Source organism: Mycteria americana, chromosome 4, assembly GCF_035582795.1.
Source record: "Mycteria americana isolate JAX WOST 10 ecotype Jacksonville Zoo and Gardens chromosome 4, USCA_MyAme_1.0, whole genome shotgun sequence".
NCBI lineage: Eukaryota > Metazoa > Chordata > Aves > Ciconiiformes > Ciconiidae > Mycteria > Mycteria americana.
In genome coordinates, this window is record NC_134368.1 from 32,911,911 (window position 1) to 32,930,934 (window position 19,024).

The window sequence follows — 19,024 nt, forward strand, 5'->3', positions numbered from 1 at the left end:
ATGGAATCACCTTCATAAGAAATTGGGGGAAGACATTAGAAAAAAATCTCTGCAGTTTATGAGCATCCTACCTTTCTTTTGCGCAGTTTCACTTGACTGTCTGAATATTCTTGTGTGGTCAAATGATCCCTTACATGTAAACACTGAATATCTTCTGCTGAACTGACATTTGAAAGGCATTTGTTTTCAGGGGCCATTTGAGGTTCTGTGAAACCACTTTCGTCCAGACCATTTTCCACTGCTGGGATGAGAGAGCAGGGAGAAGATTGCATAAGGCAGTAGCTGGACTCCACTGCTGAACATAGTTGTCTATCACTGCTGGTGCATGATTCAGAAGAAATCCCACTCTCTACCACATTACACTCAGACTTTCCAAGCCCGTCTTTAAAAGCATCAGATTTCCGGCGCTGTTGTGCAATTACAGCAGTATGAAGCAGCTGCTTCCCAGGCATAATAATTTCTTTCACATTTGGAGAATTAGAAAGATTCTCTTTCTCTACATCTACTACTTCACTTAAGCCTTCATAATTACAAAGCTCCAGGCTTTGGCCAATACTGCCACAAACATCATCTTCTTCCATCTCCTCCTTAGGAACTGTGTCACAGCCAGGTTCCTTACTTGTATCTGTAATTATTCCAGATGCTTCAGTTGCCTTGTTACTCTCTGTTATTGGTACCACCTGTGTTAAGGAGCCTGCTTCATTTAAATTCTTCTCTTCAGCTTTTGGTTCCCTTCCTACAGCAGTGATGTGGTAATTAACACTATCCAGGTTGAGTGCTGAATAGTCATCATCGTCATCAGACACATGGACTAGAGTTTCTGTGCTGGCCTCCAGAAAATGCTCCTCATCCTCATGGTTATCATTTTCATCCACCTCCTTTGAAACATTTCCCAGCTGCTTTGCAGGGAATCCAATCAGCTCTCCGCTATAACAGCACTCTGGAAATGAAGCGCATTTTTCTTTCCGGTCCACGCTCAAAACCTCATCTTTTTCCATACTTGTCTGCAAGTTATCAGCTACAAGTCCGTGACGACATGCTGTATTATACTCCACAGATTCCAAAGCCAATCCCATCCACTGGGTCACATGCTCTTCCCAGCTTTTCTTTCTGATTGCTAGAGACATGTCATAACAGTTCAGCAGCAGGCTGCAACGTACCTTCCACGGAGGACCAGAGGAGATGTCATGGCTGCTGTGCGCTGCTCCAGAGGGAGAGAGGGTTTCATCATTTTAACATCTGCAAGAAATAAAAAAAGACCGGGTTATTGAATCAACTCCAAATAAAAAAAAAAGAAAGGGAAGGAACAGTTTAAACAAAAGTGTAAAAGCAAGATAAGACTGTGGGACCAGAAGGACAGGAATTTAGAAGACTGTTTTGCTTAAAGTTTTAATACTTTTCATACAAAACTTGACAGCACCCATAATTCAGTATAACTTTTTTTCTGGTTACTCTCCAATATCAAGTAAACAAAAAATGGCATAAACAGGCACATGGACAGGCAAGTAGCTGGGGAGCCAAATTTTGACAATAAGTCTCTCTTCACTATGTCTGTCATAAGATATTAATTTTCATGATATAAATGGCATTATGTCTTATGATTGCTTTGCATACAAAGTTATTTTGTATTTCCTCTTCATCCAGACATACCCGTGGAATGCAAAATTTTGGCTGTTTCCCAAAGAGGTAGAGCGGATCTTGAGGGTTATGCCGAATTTACCAAAGTTATAAACCACTTGTCTTATGAGCAGCTTTGGGCCATTCAGTGGCTCTCGTTTTTATTATTATTATTTCACTCTCTTCAGGACAAGTTGTAATTACAAGTGTTACATGAAACTGCAGGGGAAATCAGCTTTGTTGTGTGGTAATAAAAAATACAACCCTAGGAAAATTAATTTAAGTTTTTGGCATATTCCGTACCTTAAATACATTATAAAACCTGAAAAAAACCCCTCGGTGAATATATTCGGGATCTACTATTATAAGGAAGGGAGGAAACCCTTATTTAGGATGGGGCCCTCTAGAAGGCTGGCTTGTGGGCCAGTGCGGTCAGCCCTAACCGTGCCTCTCACCTGGCCAGTCTGCCACAGCCCACTGTCCCCGCTCAATTATCTAGGTGGGTATTTTTCACTGACTGCTATATCAGGCCTTCTGGATTTGAGATACATTAGTCTTGCAATACTGCATGCATGAATTAGCACAAAGAAAATACCTCATATTAATGTATGCATTATGAAACAAAATTAACAAGTTCTTTGTCAAAAAGCAAAACAAAACTTCTGGCCCGTAAAACATTAGAGGTTCAAGGAGCAGACACTTCTACTTTTCACTCCCTACATAAGAACTGTCAGCGCTTAGCATGGATCTGCTTATTGATTTCAGCAATAAAGAAGATTAAGTACTGAGTTTGTTCTGGGTCATTTCAGTCCACTAAGGCAAATTCTGATTGCCCACCAGGCCACAAAGCTGCCTTGACAAATCACATGCCTGAAGGTATAAAAGTATTCATCTTGAAAGAAATGCAGAATTATGTCTGTGCAACTGAACCTCTGTAAATTATGTCTTGACAAACTGACTTTCAGAATAGAGTTGTACACGCTCCTAGATCTTTAACCTTCTTTGAGGATGGCAAGCTTCATTTCACATTCACATTTTCCACCTCTGTGGATACTGCGCTTAAAAAGAAAATATATTCATAAGGGTAAGAGAATTCCATGCACAAGTCATTAGCGTGTGGGAGGCTGAGGAAAACGGAAAATAACACACAAAGCCAGGCCAAAAATAATTATCTGCTTTCAGAGGCAAAATTTGTTAGTAAGAAGTTAATACAACTTTGAGATTCTCTTTTCTTTCCTGGTTGAATATGAGAGCAAGCCTAAATATAAAAATGTGAAGTCAAATTATTGTACAAATTTGCAGTGCATTTACATTCTTATTCTAACTTCATTTCACATTTTTATTCTCCTACTATTTCTAAGTGTCTGTAGTCCAAAATTACCACAGGGTGCAAACCAATAATGATAATACTTTTAACTTCTGCTGCACCTTTTCCTGATGGAGCCTAGAGCTCTTCAGAAGCAATTAAATTAGTTTCACAACACTACTGTGTTTTGTTTTGACCTCTGAAAAGGGGCAGGTTTACTAAAGGGGCTCTATGATTTCTGCTGCCCTCCATTAGCACTGCTTGGAGTTGCACCTGAGTACAACTCATTTGTAGCTTTCCTCTCTCTTCCCCTACTAGAACAGTAGCTCCATCTACTTTATAGAAAATTAAACACAGTTGTTACAGCCATATAGGGGAATTTCTGGCAAAAATCAAGACAAGACACAGTAATATTAAGTGTAAAAAGCTAAAAAATGCCACTTCCTAATGACATGTTTGCATCCATTTACCTAAGATTTAGGCTGTTCTTAATGTGCAGAAGGCAGGCATTCAAAGAGTTAAATGGGTGTGTGTTAATCTTGCTGCTGCTAAATGGAGTTACACGTGTGCAGAAAGGGGAGAACAGATCCCTTACTGTTTTTCATTTTTTGGATCTGGAGAGTTATATTTCATGGGGGATGAAAAACAAATAAATTTTACTTTAGGAACCCTTCTGTTTTACTTGCGCTATCACTAGTTTTGGCTGCCTCATAGACTGCAGAAAAAATGATTAAACAGGAGAATATCAAATACTTTGCTTGAAATGCAAGACAAATAAATATATGACAAGGGCACTTTCATTGTTCTCTAAAATATGAGCTTACGTTAGCACTGAGTGTAAAAAATTTACCTTACATACACCCCGTCTCCAGGCAGCTTCAGCTACCAATCCCTGAAACCCCCTCATTCCCATGGCACATGGAGGAGCCCATAGTTTGGTGCAAGCTTACTTTTCTTCCGCTCTCCCTCCACTCCTCGAAGTCTGCATTATCTGCCACAATTTAGCTTAGAAATTCTTTTCCTGCTATAATTGCTTGACAGTTATGGGCCAACAAGGAACTTTCTTCTCTCTTCTACCTCTGCATTCAGAATAACCTATTTCCTTTGCACTCACATGCAGGCACATAAGCTGTGCTTTGGAGGATTCACCACTCCAGACCTCTGAATAAGATTCATAACTGTGCTCCTTTCTCTGCCAAAGTGCGCTGCCACTTTGCAGAAGAAAGGGGTCCTGCCTTGATCACTGCTTTTCTGCTATTGCTGCTCACTTTTTTCTTGAAATGCAGCATCTTTTGTCCTCTGAGAAATGCCCCTCTCAAGTCCTTTTGTACTGTTCACCAAGGGAAGAAGCATCCCTCTTTCTCCCTTTCCATCATTGCTGTCCCACAGCTAGAAACCTTTATATCTGATTTTTCCAGATTTTTAAGACAGGCAGATGAACTCTTAGCAGTCTGTTGAAATGTTTTGTAGGGTGAAAAGACCTTTTCTTCTGGTCAAAGCATCTGTCCGTATGATACAGTCCACTCAGCTGCTCCCATAATTCAGACTCATATTTTGCTTTTTCTTTTTAATAGCACTAAGTTTGGTGCCGCTTAGTACTATTAACTTTCTGAAGAATAAGGTTTGAAACAAAATATGAATTATAAAGACTTCTCCTGGACAAAAATTCTTGATCCTGGACAAATTCTTGACTTAAGGAATATTGGCAATATTGACTCAGTAGGCAATTCTTGACCAAAGGAAATGGAAGTGAGCAGCGGGCAATCAAGCTGCAGCAGGATCCCCTTCAAGCACCTTCTGTGATGCTTCATGGTGTTTGCAAAAAAAAATGCCATTTTAGATGGATTTTGTAATAATTTACTGCCTGTCTCCTTTCACTGTAAAATGTAATGGAAACTAAAAATAGGGCTTGTTTATTTTTGGAAGTTTTGTGTCAAGTGTCACAGAACCGATAGTTACTTTGCAGCGGATAAGGCACAGAGTGAAGTGATGTATAAGGTGAACTGGTAGGCTGTCCTATAATTAGATTGTCTAACATTTTCCTTCAAGGAGGATTCCTGTGATTTTTTTCTGAGAAGCTCAAATTAAACTGTTTTGAAATTCAGACAGAGAAGCATCCTTTTTGTATCTCATGAAATTCCATTCAGGTTTGGCTGTGCAGCATATTTTTCAAGAGACATTTTACCTTCTCTTGTTTCCCTCCTCAAGGAAATGTGATGGCCTACAAGAAGTATCTTTAAACAAAACAGACCCAATACCTACGACTGGCACCCCACGAAAGCTGCACAAGCTGCAGCAGGAAGACCTAGGAGTTGGAGCTAGAGTGAGAATGGAAAGGGGAGGAAGGAAACTTACTCGAATGTCTGTATCTGTGCTACCCAGAACTGTCAGAGACCCAGCTGCCCTTCTGGGGCACAGGACAGGACGTGAAAACCTCCCAGTTACAAGAGTGGGGGGGCAGGGGTACACAACCAGGTCTCTCTGGTCTCTCCTTCACAGAATCACAGAATCACAGAATCACAGAATCACAGAATCACAGAATCACAGAATCATATAGGTTGGAAAAGACCTTTAAGATCATCGAGTCCAACCATAAACCTAACACTGCCAAAAACCACCACTACACCATGTCTCTAAGTACCTCATCCAAACGTCCTTTAAATACCTCCAGGGATGGCGACTCAACCACTTCCCTGGGCAGTCTGTTCCAATGCTTGATAACCCTTTCAGTGAAGTAAAATTTCCTAATATCCAGTCTAAACCTCCCCTGGCGCAACTTGAGGCCATTTCCTCTTGTCCTATCACTTGTTACCTGGGAGAAGAGACCAACCCCCACCTCTCTACAACCTCCTTTCAGGTAGTTGTAGAGAGCGATGAGGTTACCTCCGCCCTCAACCTCCTGGGACACAGGAGCAGAGCCCACCCTGGTTTTCCCAGGATGGAAGAAAGGAGTAAGGAGAGAAACATAGAGCCATTCAGCAGCAGCAGCCGTGCCATGAGACGAGGCAGTGTACCACACATTGCCATTAGGATGGGAGGGTTATGGCAAAAGCAGGCACAAATAAGATATCGCCATGCAGGAGGACACACCGGTGGCATCCCCGGCTGGCCAAGGCAAGGACAGCCACTGACCCAGGTCTGACATCCCTGCTGGCCCCACCAGATCCACCATACTGGCAATTCATTGCACCACACACGACCTCCTCCATGTTGCAATAAATGGAAAGGCTTTGGAAGGGAGAAAGTCGCAAAGAACACGGGAGAGTTTCCTAAGTATAAGTGGCAGGAGAGCTTCAGAGAAGGCGGCCCAGGCAGTGCAGCCCCTACAGTCCTGCCAGTGGAATTCAGTTTTTGCTAGTACCTTACATTGGATGCAAATCTTTTCTGCGAAAAAATAAGGCAAAGCATTAGCTTATGAACTTACACAGAGATGAAAGACTGTTTCATTACATTTTTTACATAGCAGGCATACGTAAGCAACAGAGATCAAGCAGAAATATTTATTTTGTTATCATTATTTTATCTTCATTGGTCTGTGACCCCAGTCAGCAAACTTTGTTTAAGGAAGTCTAAGTGAACAGGGTCTGTTTCCTATAAACTCATCTCACATCTTCCTGGTCTGGCTTACATTCAGCTCTTTCGGTAACTCCATACCAAGCTCTGAGACAGAATGTTGTTTACAAATAATTTGAGATAAACCATAAGCCGCTAGGTCTTCGCTCAGCTAGTTATTTTAAAATATCTCCTGTTTTAGAATTTATAATCCTTCCTTCTCTTATTTCCTGGACATATACCACCCTTTGGATTTTACTGATGTGGAAGCTCACCTTGTCTGCAGTTTCTATATAAACAACCTTCGCTGTGCATAGGTATAGAACATTCTAAACCCTGATATCCTAGAATAGAAATATAAGGATTATTTGTTGTAGGATATTAATTTAGTGAATACCAGATGCATTTTCCCTAATTTCTTATATCTATAAAAGACAATAATGTAGGATCAAATATCAAAAACTGTTTGAACTAATAACTATTTTGAAAATATTTACAACTTTATTCTAAAAATCAGAAAAGACATAGTACTTTTAAGACAAGTATTTCTTCAGAATGAAATCAAAACAGTTGAAATCTTTCATATAAATTTTAATGGTTTGCATGTGTATGCGTGTGATGCACTTATATGTTATAAATGCGAACACAGACCAGTAATATAGCTGTTGCTGATTTTTGTACAGATAAACACAAACGTAGCCCAATAGTGTCTTTTCACATGGTAGTTGTCCTTTTCTTTGAGGATATCTCTTACTGTTTGTTTTCAGCCATGAATTGGTGAACAGAAGTAGACGTACAGTCTTTGTGTAGCAGTGAAAGGTGGTAAGTAATTAATACTTGAGTGAAATCCATAGCCCAAGTCCGTTGGCTCCAACAGAGGAGTTGGGGCTTCTGTGAAAGTATGCGATGAATACTTGATATTCTCATTTTTCAAGAAAAGCTAAGGAAGTCCTACCTACGCTAAGACAAACAGGTATATTAAAACTGACTGACTCAGGTACATTGTATATATGGTTCTGCTTTAAAAATTATTTTTAAAGGACTCAAATCAATGCAATCCATATAACTATAGAGACAGTACAGCTTACTAGACACTGCTCACCTAATATTTTTCTCTTCTGCTTCATTCTGCAGGCCTTTCAAGACAGAAAGTATTAAAAGTGAAGTGAATGACAAAAAATAAAAATCCTAACCCCTATCTTTCCTTACACTTTGCTTGTTGATGGATTTTTATTCTGAGAAAGTAATACTAGCAGCAATGTTGGATACACAACATTTAGAATCACAGCTTGTCTCTTAACAGAAGTTGCTGTCACCTGTGAGATAATTAATACAAATTTTGCTAACAGTTTGACGCAGCTATAACTATCCAAATGGAAAATTTTCATTGACTTAATACTCTGGTCATACAAAGCCAGACAGATTGGGAGAGTTTCTGAATGTATTTATAATACAGTCTTAGGTGGATAAGAACTGAATGATACATTACATTATTTGGGGTTACTAAAATCCATAGGCTAAATTTTTGGTGATACTCTAATAGAGCAAGTGCCAATTCCAAAAGTTTTCTAAAAGACAGAGAATGAATAACAGCTATGGGCAAAATATAGCCATTTTATTTTACAGAAAATTATGTTTCTTTTTTTTATTGAAATATTTCTGTGCAACATGAAAATGTGACATTCTACCATATGAACCATAGTAAAAAGTGCTTTCTGGAATTATTCTTGGTCCTCATTTTCTGGTAAAATACTTTAAAATAATAGGCAATATTAAAAAAACCTTATGAAACACTCTCAAACACTAGTATTGCAATGATATTGCATTGTGCCTTCAATACACACCAGAAAGATGCACTGCATTGGGCAGCGTGGCTTTGGTATCAGTATTTACTACAGAAGTCTGAACTAAGTGCAACATACAAACATTCGTACCAGCACATACTCTATAATATAGGATTTTAAAAATAGACTGTTGCAATGCACCACCAATTGCTAGCCAGCTGTAGATCAAACAAAAAAAAATGGCAACAGATAACAACCCTCAGATAAGTCTGAGGAACTGACTCATGTGGAAATGTCAATTAGAAGAGGTTTCAGGACAAGAAAATAAAGTGATAAGTAACCAACTAGTAGAATTGAATAACAATACTCAAATGAGAAATTACTGAACTTGTAAGTCTGAAAGGTACCCAAAGTTGCCCTCTCTGTACATGGGAACAAAAGGGGACAGTTATGACACCTGCAAGGCAGAGGGGGGACACCTGGGGAACTGCAAGAGGGATGTTCTTCCAAGCTAACGGCAAATGCCTTTGGAGTGAGAGACGGAATTTACTTGAGGCGGGAGATGCACAGAGCCAGAAGGGATCCTGACAAGGGCTTGGAGTAGGTACAGCCTTTCTAGGGTAAGAAAGAGACTGGCCCACAAATTTGGGACATTTGGGACATTATTCCATATCAGGGCCACAATGGCCCACAAAAAGAGATTTTGGCCCACAAATCCCCATCTCCTTACTAAGCCTCATGGGTGGTATCTCTGCACAATGAGAAGGCTGGAGGAACAGGGGGAATTGTCCTGCACACTCAGCCTTGGGGTGCTGCGAGCAATGGTGGGGTGCACCAAAAGCTGCTTTTAAAATCAAATCACATAAAGACCACTTGCTACTGAACTATATACTTGCAGGTCTGACCACCCTATGCAGTAAATTGGCTGAAAATCTAATGAAGAATGAAAATTAAAAGAAAAAAAAAGAAAACAGAACACCAAAAGTGACAATATATCTTTTTTTTTTTTTTAATTTAAAGAGGGAGATTATTAATAGATTTGCAAAGGCAGCTATTAGAACCTGTGCTTTTTAGGTTATTCAGAAGGAGAAAAGCAGTGAAATGACAAAGTTTGTTAATGATACAGAGGGACCCAATTGCAGTGGAGAGCTAGGAGATAAATGCATATTAAATTCCCTATCAAAAAATATATTGGTATGCAGTTGTAAAAAAATAATTCTAACTATAAATGCATAATAAAAGCCTCTATGATATCTGCTACCAATCAGGAAAAAAACCCCAAACCTAAGAATGGCTGGTAATCTGGAACTGAATTTCAAGCTCAGTGAAAATTAGAAAGTATGTAGCACAGTAGGCAAAAGAGGATCTGAGCATACAGTGGCATAATAATGTTTTATAAGTTCTAATTATGCCATGAACTGAAAACTGTATGCAGTTATGGTTGTTTCGTCTCAGAAAGAGAAATGGAGCAGGAAAAGGTATAGCAAAAGACAATAAAGAGAATGAAAAGTATGGTATAGCTTCTGTCTGAGGAGCCATGAAATAGGCTAAGATTTCCTGCCTGGGAAAGAGAGGATTTAGAGCCATATAAAAATCAAAGGTATCATAAAGAAGGAAAACTTGAGGTATTCACTGTGCCTCACACTACAGGAACTTGCAGAGGACCAAAGCAGAAATAGAAAGCAGAAATATTAAAACAGAAATAAGTTTTTTTTTTTTTTTGCTTATGCATGTAAAGCAATAGAAGTTATAATGTACAGTAAATATAAATTATACACTGCAAAAAGTTTGTGATTTCTGATAGAAGAAAAACCACACAAGGCATTAATCAAGCCATGTACCTGAAATGATTCTTGTGACTTGATAAGGATTTCCTCTTTCCTGTGGGGATCAGTTTCATTATCCCTTTAGCAAGCTATTTTCTTTTCTCCTTTATAGATTCTGACATATGTCAGATATGCTCATTATAGTTTACTGTCAGTGAAAACATTTAATACTGTTAAGGTTGTTAACATCCTTTCTTTAAAAGACATTTAACGTTACAAAAATTGATACTGTCCAGCAGTATTATAAGATCTCAATACATTAGATGCCCTAAACTATAAAGTTAAGTTGTCAAGTTGTTTGTTCAGAGACATCCAAAGTCTTGCTTGGTTTGTGAAATATTAGTGGTTCCTAAGATATGAGCCCAAACTTTGTCAATATGCCTTAATTTATTGTTAGAAAAGGTAAAATAGCATGGAGTTGCTTTACTTTCTGTTCCTCCTCAAAAAGTAGCTGCATTACCTGTGCTCATCATCATATAAAGAAAGGCTTTTACTTGTAGCCAATGTGTGATTACAGTGGGTTTTAGCTTGGTTGTATTTGTATTTGGTTCATTTCCAGTGCTGAGCCTCAGATCAGCTGAGCTTCTTCCTCAAGGATGAGAAAAGGGAAATGACAAGATCCAAACTGATCCACAGTTATCCAGGTTTACTTAAGATCTATATTATTTACACCAAATTTAATTATCAAATCAAAACCAATTTAAAAGACAATTTAAAATACCCAACTTTATATTTTTGTACTATTTGGCATTGATGAATAGTCAATAAAACAGAGAAATACTATTTTTTTCAAGTACTTATAGTATAATTATACTACTTTACTGTAATTTTGTTAATGACATTTTAAAATATTAATGATGGGCATTAAATTCTTATTAGCTGTTATGATAATCCATCACCTTCACCACAGCATCGTTCCAGAGTGACAACAGCCATCGAATTTATAACTACCTACTAGAAAGAGAAGAGGTTTTAAGCCAAAAAGCATTTCTAGCATAGATTTTTTTAGGAGAAAATCAGAGCCATGATATCTAGCAATTTTGATCTGTGAGTCTGCTGGTCTTCAAAATTTAATAGTCTGAAAGATATTATACCATCTTGATTTCAACATAATATAAATTGCTTATTTCTTTGGAATGAAGAAAAGTAATCTAAGGTTTAATTAGTAAAAAAGTAATCTAAAGTAAATCTAAGGTGCATAGGTTTTTCTTTCCCTAATGGATTTTTTTTTCCTTTTCCAAAATGGAGGTCTTCTGTATGGAAATTTTATCATCCTTCCAATCCTCCCCCAAAATCATTTCTGCTCTCTACCCCCAGAGAACAGAAAAAATAAGACAGCTGGCAGATTCCTTACACCTCCTTCCCCCCTCTCCCTTAACTGGAAGCGTCTTGAAAAGAAGACATGAAATGAGAAAAGGCCATCCCATAGGACATGGCAACCCAGGAAACTGTGGCTATTATTTTTGGTCCTGAATTAGGATAATTTTTTCCCAAACCTCTTTTTTTTTTCAGGATGGAAGAAATTCCATTTTCCAGCCAACTCTAGTGAAAAACTAATTTTCTCTCTACAGGATGTCCTTTTGAAAACTATGTGAATTAACCAGATAGTATTCCTGATGCCTTTTAGATTTAAGGTTCTAATATAGTGTTTCCATTTAAAGAAAAGTTGCTGGTGCTCATTATAACCGTAAGCTATGAAATCTGAGGCACTACAGACAATGACTTTTGGTAACTGGTCTGCTTACTGAATAGTAGGGGACATGTTTTCATTCCTGGTGTAGACAGGACTAAAAAGTATTTTTGACATTATTATACATATACTTTATACATAAAGAGTTGAAAATTATTTTGTCCCATCAATAAAGACAAATACTTTATCATCAAGAGTCTAGAGAGAATGACTACTGCGATGGCTGTGCTTTTTGGTGAGAATGAACCATTAACAGTATCATTTGGAATCCCGTTTTGATGCACTAGTAAAAAACTACTGGGAGTAAATTGAGCAAGTATTTCTGGAATGTAACTGAAGATGTGAAAAGTAAAAATTAATCAAAATGGCTGCTATATCAGGTATTTTTTTTTAAACTATAGAGAGAAATAACATCTAATGTGCACTGAGTGTTTGGTAAATGCACTGGAGGACCTAATTAAGTCCACTTCCTTCAAGCAAGGGAATGTAAAAATTTAATTTATTTCCCAGGTTGGTGAAATTGGGGGGAAAAATGTCTGCATCAGAACAAAACCTTGCAACTGACTATTTTTCATTATAATATTCTTATTTCAGAATTCAGGAAGCTTATCTTTCAAAGGACTTGTGTACAGTGTGTTTGTGTCTCACCTCTTTAACCCCTTTCTCTCTGCCTCTATAATAATCATAATGTGAATATGACTGTTATAGCCATAGTCAATAGACCTTCTCCGCAGTATTTTCCAGGGATACCACAATTCCAAACTCATCAGCTGGTTTCCTGATTTTATGATGATAGTCTCCCATTCAGCATCTGTAGCCTGCCTGGAAAGACATACCCAACCCCGGAAATCACTGTTTTTGAGTAAATGAGTACGGGAAAAATAAAAGAGATGACACTTGAGCTCATGCAAATATCTTCCCTTGATTTGAAAACCAGTTCAGGTCTATTTCCTTTACCAGCTACCAATTCTCACATGACACACAAAAGCTTTTTTAAAATCTTTAGCTATATATCCAACTAAACTGATAGTGACTCAAGGTTTGGAAGTTGCCAGGAAGGCACTGACATCTCCTGCACATAGGTATTTAATGGAACTAAAATATAGATTTGTCTCTGTACATGGAATCCTCCAAGTCCAAGTCCTCTGTACATGGAATCCTAAGTCCAGCTTCTGCTGCGGAGGGTACGACTCTTTGAGACCATCCTTTCAGCAAAAACTTCTTATTTTAGAGCATTATTATTGAGAGCTGCCACCTCTCTCTCTGAAAAAACATCATTATCCAAAGATAAACAATTCAAGCAAAATGAAAAAGGTTATCTGCCATTTAGCTGCAGACAAAAAAGAGGGTAATGAATCTAACAGTACAATTTCCAGTGCGTTACGCCTCTCAGGGCTGCTCAGAAGTGGAGGGTTAAACACTCCAGACTGAACCAGTGAATCCAAAGCTTCCTTCCCCATTACATGTCTGTGTCTTGCAGGAGAAAATTCATGAGGAGAAGAAAACAGCTTCATATTTTGTGACAGTCTTAGCAAAGATGCTAATAATACAAAATTAAGGTTGTTGGATGCTCTTTAATAAGATGCAGTTATACAGCTGTAATAATGTAACTCCAACTGCTTTGGCTAGGCAAATTTCACTCTGGTTCATCTTGCCTCTTCCATTTTCTCTTAGCTCTCTGAGCAGAACAACACTTTGCAACAATCCTCCATACTACTTTAGATTTTCCTCACGTCTCAGCCTAATGAAATTTTCTTTTTTGAATCTCACCACTGACTCTGCCTTATCCAAAGCAAAATTTTGGATCATGAGGCAAACTTTCCAAAAGTACAGTGATGTTCAAGTTGGAACATTTATTTGTTCTAGCATTAAAGAGTATTTGTCATGGTTGAGATCTAGTGCAATGGACTGTACGAAACTCTCACCGATAAGACGTGGTACCTACCCTGGAATGTCTAGAGCTGATAAAGAGTGAGCTAAAGGGTGGGAGAACCACCGGAGATTCAAAGGTAACAGAAGTTGTTTACAAACTTTCCAAGTTCAGGGGCATTTAATCTTAACCTACTGGATTTTGACACAAGGTATAATAAAATAGCTAACAGAAAATACCACAAATCAGAGTAAGAAAAAGAAGAGCCTAGAAGTAAGTGAAGGTTGGAAGTAAAGAGTACATTGTAACAGTTAAATTGGTTTTAATGTAGATACATCAAGCCTAAGGCAAACCTCTGTATTTGTGTTCAGTGGCTGATGTACAATATGCCAGAGATAAAGCTCCAGGCATTCTAGTTTCAACATAAACGATTTTCCTCATTCAAGAGAAACAAGCGATTATGGTAATAGTGGATTTGAAATTCTCTACCAAAAGACAGTTCTTAAACTAAGTAGTTTCTAAAAGCATCGACAAATATCAATGGTGAAATATGGGCTGCAGTCAGCAGCCCAAAAACATATTCGAATTCAAATTCAATATCAGTAGTTATTTCCATAAAAATAATATTCACAACCTTACTACACATAGGATTTACATGTGAAAATTCTATATAAACTTGGTTTGGGGTATAATTTTTTTATATATACACATAGATACGTGTACCTGTACATATACATATATATACACACACATATATAAAAAAATACACCTGTGTATACAGCCAAGCTTAAAGGCCTTACTAAGTATTCACACTGATCACCATCTTTGGAGATATTTAAAACCCAAGTGGACAAGGCCCTGAGCAACCTGCTCCAGTTGGCCCTGCTTTGAGTGAGGAGCTGAACCAGAGACCTCCAGAGGCTCTTTGTTATTAGGAAGGAAATCAAGATATAGCCCTTCTGGATATACTATTTCAATTGCTCTCATCCCTATGTTACTCCATTTTTGGAGTAACATAAAAAGCAACATAAAACCAACCTTTTAATTTTTTGTCCAGACAAACAAACAACAGAAAATGGAACCAGGTGATTAAAAGAAAAAAGGAGGATCCTCTAAAATATATCTCCTTTCTGAGAAAAGAGAAAACTGTTCGTAAGTTCTCTTCCTCCTGCTACTGCCCTCCTCAGGGAAGCTTTATACCAAAGAACATACATTTCAGCAACAAAATTCATGTTAAGAACAACAGAAAAATATAATATAAAATTCAGCTTAACACTTCTGACAATTAAAAAAATAAAAATGAATTAACTTTTGAGACTTATGAAAAAGCCAAAATGGGCATCCTTCTATTGTTCCATCATCTAAAGAATAATTTAAAAATTTATTTTAAGCTCAGCAGTTTAAAAGAATTATTATAAACCTTGCCTATTCAAAAACTGCCTACCCAAGATGTTATGTTTGCTTTTAATTTTCTTTTGGGAGGGAATACATTTTGCTTTGTGTTACAGAGATCTTCATGAATTAGGCCCAAATATACAAACTTATTTTGTTCAAGTGCTCTGATTATGGAATTTAACATGGAAGTCAACAGGTACGAGGTTCAAATGAAAATAACTTTGCAAGCACATAAATTTATGGTGAAGGAAAGCTCTTTGAATAATTTCTATGACATGAATGTAACCACTTGCATTAATTTTTCTCAAGGCCGCAGACATTAATTCATGTGTTTAATTGTTCAAAGGAGTCACATGATAGAACTACTTGGGCTATTTTCTTATTTCAAATTAAGAACATTAAGATTTCTGAAGGAACAGAGCAAGGTTAAAAATTTAGATGCTCATTTTCCATATTCATTATTGCTATATATCTATACAATAATTTTCAGGGGTTTTTTTAGACAGTAAACTTTCTGTGAATTCTTTTTCTTGAACAGTATCTTAAAAAACAAAACCAGGATAGCATAACAGAGAAGTTAGACTAAGTAGAACCAGGAGCTGAACAGTGATTTGTCTTCAGGACTTTTAAATAAACCTTCTAAATCAAGAAGGCGGGCAGCTATCTGTGTTACATTTTCTTATAGTCCATAAGAAACTTCAGAGTTAAATGAGAAAATACTTTCTGGGTTCTATTCTGTTGTCTACCCCATACTTCAACTGTCTCAGATGTCAAGTATTTTCATCTGCAAGTGAGGTCAGATGAGGTCATTATATCCTTTAAAACCCAGAAGACCGTGCTGCAGAAGATGACGCCCCTTGATATGGAATAATTATTTTTATTATTTGGTACTTTCTCTTCTGTTTAACTAGAGTACTCTCTAATAGTAAGTACATACACGCATACTTGCAGGAGCAAGTATGGGAATACAGTGCAGTAAAAACCACTAATGCTAAATCCCTTGAGACATCAAAGTTCCAGCACAAATTTCACAGGAGTGACGCAGAGACTCAGCCGTTCAGATTCCTCTCAACTTCTCAGTCCCACCACCTACCTACCACAGCTCTCCCAGCTCAGGGCACCGAACTGGAGAAGGCTTCTCCATAAGCAAATGAGTGATTGTGACTTTAAAATTCACTCCAGGATGTACTCAGGAACAATTTGCTGCCTACCAGCTGTTCCCTGTCCCCTTCAGACCCATGCCCTTCACAACCCAGAGCCACTTCTGACCACCATGAACAACTTTATTCCACCAGAATGGCAGTAAAGTGTACAATTCTCAATCTATTGCAGAGAAGATATTTGACCTCATTCTGCAGTATTTACTGGTCCTTCCTGTCCTTCAACACCACAGAGTCATTCCATTACTCACCAAGCATTTTGAAAAAAATATTCAGTAAAAACACAGTTAAAAACTTCTTGAAAATATGTGAACAGATGACTCCTGTTTAGTTACCAATCTGGCCAATAACTATATGGAGACTTAGTGATGCACATAAGAAAGAAAGAATCTCTTGTATTACTTATAAGCAACAACTGTCCTTTTAGGTTTTCAGGAAGACAAAGATTGCCATGAAAAATGCTTCTGATGCCCATAACAATTTAGTAAATAAATCACATCTTTACATAAAATAGCAGCAGCTCCATTCACACATCAGTTAAAGATAATATCCTGAATTTCCCCCTAAACTCCTTAACAGCAGATTCTTGGTATTTTTAATAGTTAAACATTTACTAGGTTAAGAAAAAGACTGAGTAAATTCATACATCTTCACCAAAAATTATAGTCAGCTGACATTTACCGAATCTTGCTTTCCCTCTTCTAAATGCTAACACAGCATACCCCAAACTGCGTATCTAATCACAGGTTGCTAAAAATAACCTAATTTAGCTAATGCCAAGAAATAAACCTTGGAATTTCAGATTTAGAGTGTACACATTTAAGACTGTATTGTCAGTTATACCACAAATTTCATCTAGGACTGAGAAAAGGCTAGAGACCAAGCCCAGCAGAGGTATAACTGATATATCTACCTAAACCAGTCCTGATCATCATTACTGCTGAAGGTGAGGGAGGGGAAGGGAAAGTGGGGGGAGAGAAAAAACATAGCCCTAAATGCCCTCCCTGTTGGCAAATGAGGTGAAAAAAGAAATCATTCACATGTCTAGCTTTCCTATTTAATGTCCATTGAAAAATATGCAAACAAGACCATGCAGCTCTATTTATATATGAATGCAAATAAACAAAGTTCAGCATATCAAGCATATTTTTAAAAGATGAAAAAAATGCAAAAGAAGATTTTTTAATATATCTGGTGCATTTTGATAAACAGAATTGGCACAGTCTACAACTAAATGTACATTTTTAATGATTAGCATTTTTTTTTACCTCTAGTTTTAACGCTGAGATCCTGAACGCAGAAAGCTCCAGTGCTGGATACTGCTTGTTTCTTTGCTGATTTTTCTTTTCTTTCCTTTTTTTTTTTTTTTTTTTTTTAAATAGTTTAAAGTACAGAAAGATTCCAAGACAGCCTTACCTAGATGAAGAGAATCTGGAGTTTGGACGTGACGTCCCTAAAATCTTTGGTCAATAAAAGAAAAAAAAAAAAAAAACCAAAACGAAGGAGCAAACAAACAAACAAAAGAGCCCAGTTCCAGTTAGCTCCTGCTAGCATAAAAGTTCAGATTTCGCTACTGAGATCATTGCTCTATTCTAAGCAGTTTTGCTCAATGTGTGATTCTAACAAAAACACTCTCTGCAGCTGGAGGGAGCCTTAACTAAGCACGAGCCTGTCAAGCTTTTCCCAGTGACTTCTGTCTACTAAATTCAGACTGATGTTTTGTGAAAGGGGCCTCAACAACCAGGCCCAGATTGCCTGAAAAGTATTTCCTGCCTTTGAGAGAGAGGGAGAGGGAGAGAGAGACAGGGAATGAGCCTGCCTGCCTGCGCCAGGGAGAGGAGAGCGCACGGAGGGGGGGGAGAAAAAAGACGACAAGACCCAGCATTTCAAGACATTTAGCTTAATACACTGCTGGGCTATTTCTGTCAAACGGGAAGATCTGTGCTACAGTTACATAATGTAAAATTGTTTTCAAACCCCTCCCTCCTGTTTTTTTTTTTTTTTCTTTGAAAAAATATTTTATACATCTCTAAAGTTCATGCAAAGATAACAGTTGTCCAGAACAACAGGAGAACGACTCTGAAATGCCGGATCTTTGGCACCAGGTAGCGAGAAACAGGCAGAGAACAACATAGTCTAAACTCAATTAACACATCACATTTACAAAGGGTGTAGTGCTATTCTGATGAGCAAATATACACTGTTAGATAGATACCGTTTACACGCGTATGCGAAAATTGTATTCCTACTCAAGAGAATAAGCTGGATCTGAGAAAATGAACACTACAGTTTAAACACAGTCATATTGCAGGCAGTGGTATATGTTGCTTTACCTCTTCTGAGAATCCTCCAGAGTCACACAAATCCAGCTCTGCAAAAGCAAAAGGACAGACTCCATCTTGATCATATTAGTATTTTGCTGACATAAAACACTTGTAACTACTTCGTTCCAGTTTGACAGGGTGCCTGAATCACGTCTCCAGAGTAACCCACAGCATCTACATCCTTTGCTCTATACAAATTTAGTGAATATCATCTGTTTATCTTTTCTGCTTTCTTCTGCCTCCTCTGAATGACTTCCTCTTAGCTGTTCCAGCCTGAGAACTTGGATTACCATTTGGTTTTGATTAAAACCAGACGGACAGCTCTGTAGAAGTTTGAGGGTAAGCTAATGGAAATGACTAGTATGGCTTTAATTAGTGTATCAATTAATAATAAATGTTAGCTGTTCATATAACATATTCTACTAACAAACACACGCAAAAAACGTCTTAGCTCATTGGTCTCATATTTAGCTGGAATGATTTACTCAATTTTTATTTCA

General features: G+C 37.7%; 1 protein-coding gene across 5 annotated transcripts in view; it reads right to left on the bottom strand.

Moving 5' to 3' along the window:
* Positions 1–18,687, bottom strand: part of DLC1 (DLC1 Rho GTPase activating protein) — a 238,546-nt gene extending 219,859 nt beyond the window's left edge. Inside the window, exons 1-2 of one of the 5 annotated variants that reach the window (XM_075500130.1) lie at positions 18,534–18,687; positions 72–1,239 (exon numbers count right to left, since the gene is read on the bottom strand). In XM_075500130.1, the coding sequence (XP_075356245.1) occupies positions 72–1,127 (1,056 nt within the window). In that variant the 5' untranslated portion in view covers positions 1,128–1,239; positions 18,534–18,687. Of the gene's footprint in view, positions 1–71; positions 1,240–17,468; positions 17,963–18,533 lie in introns of those variants that run through there. The other 4 variants (XM_075500131.1, XM_075500129.1, XM_075500132.1 and 1 more) reach the window with 4 other exon arrangements.
* Between the last annotated feature and the right edge of the window lie 337 nt (positions 18,688–19,024).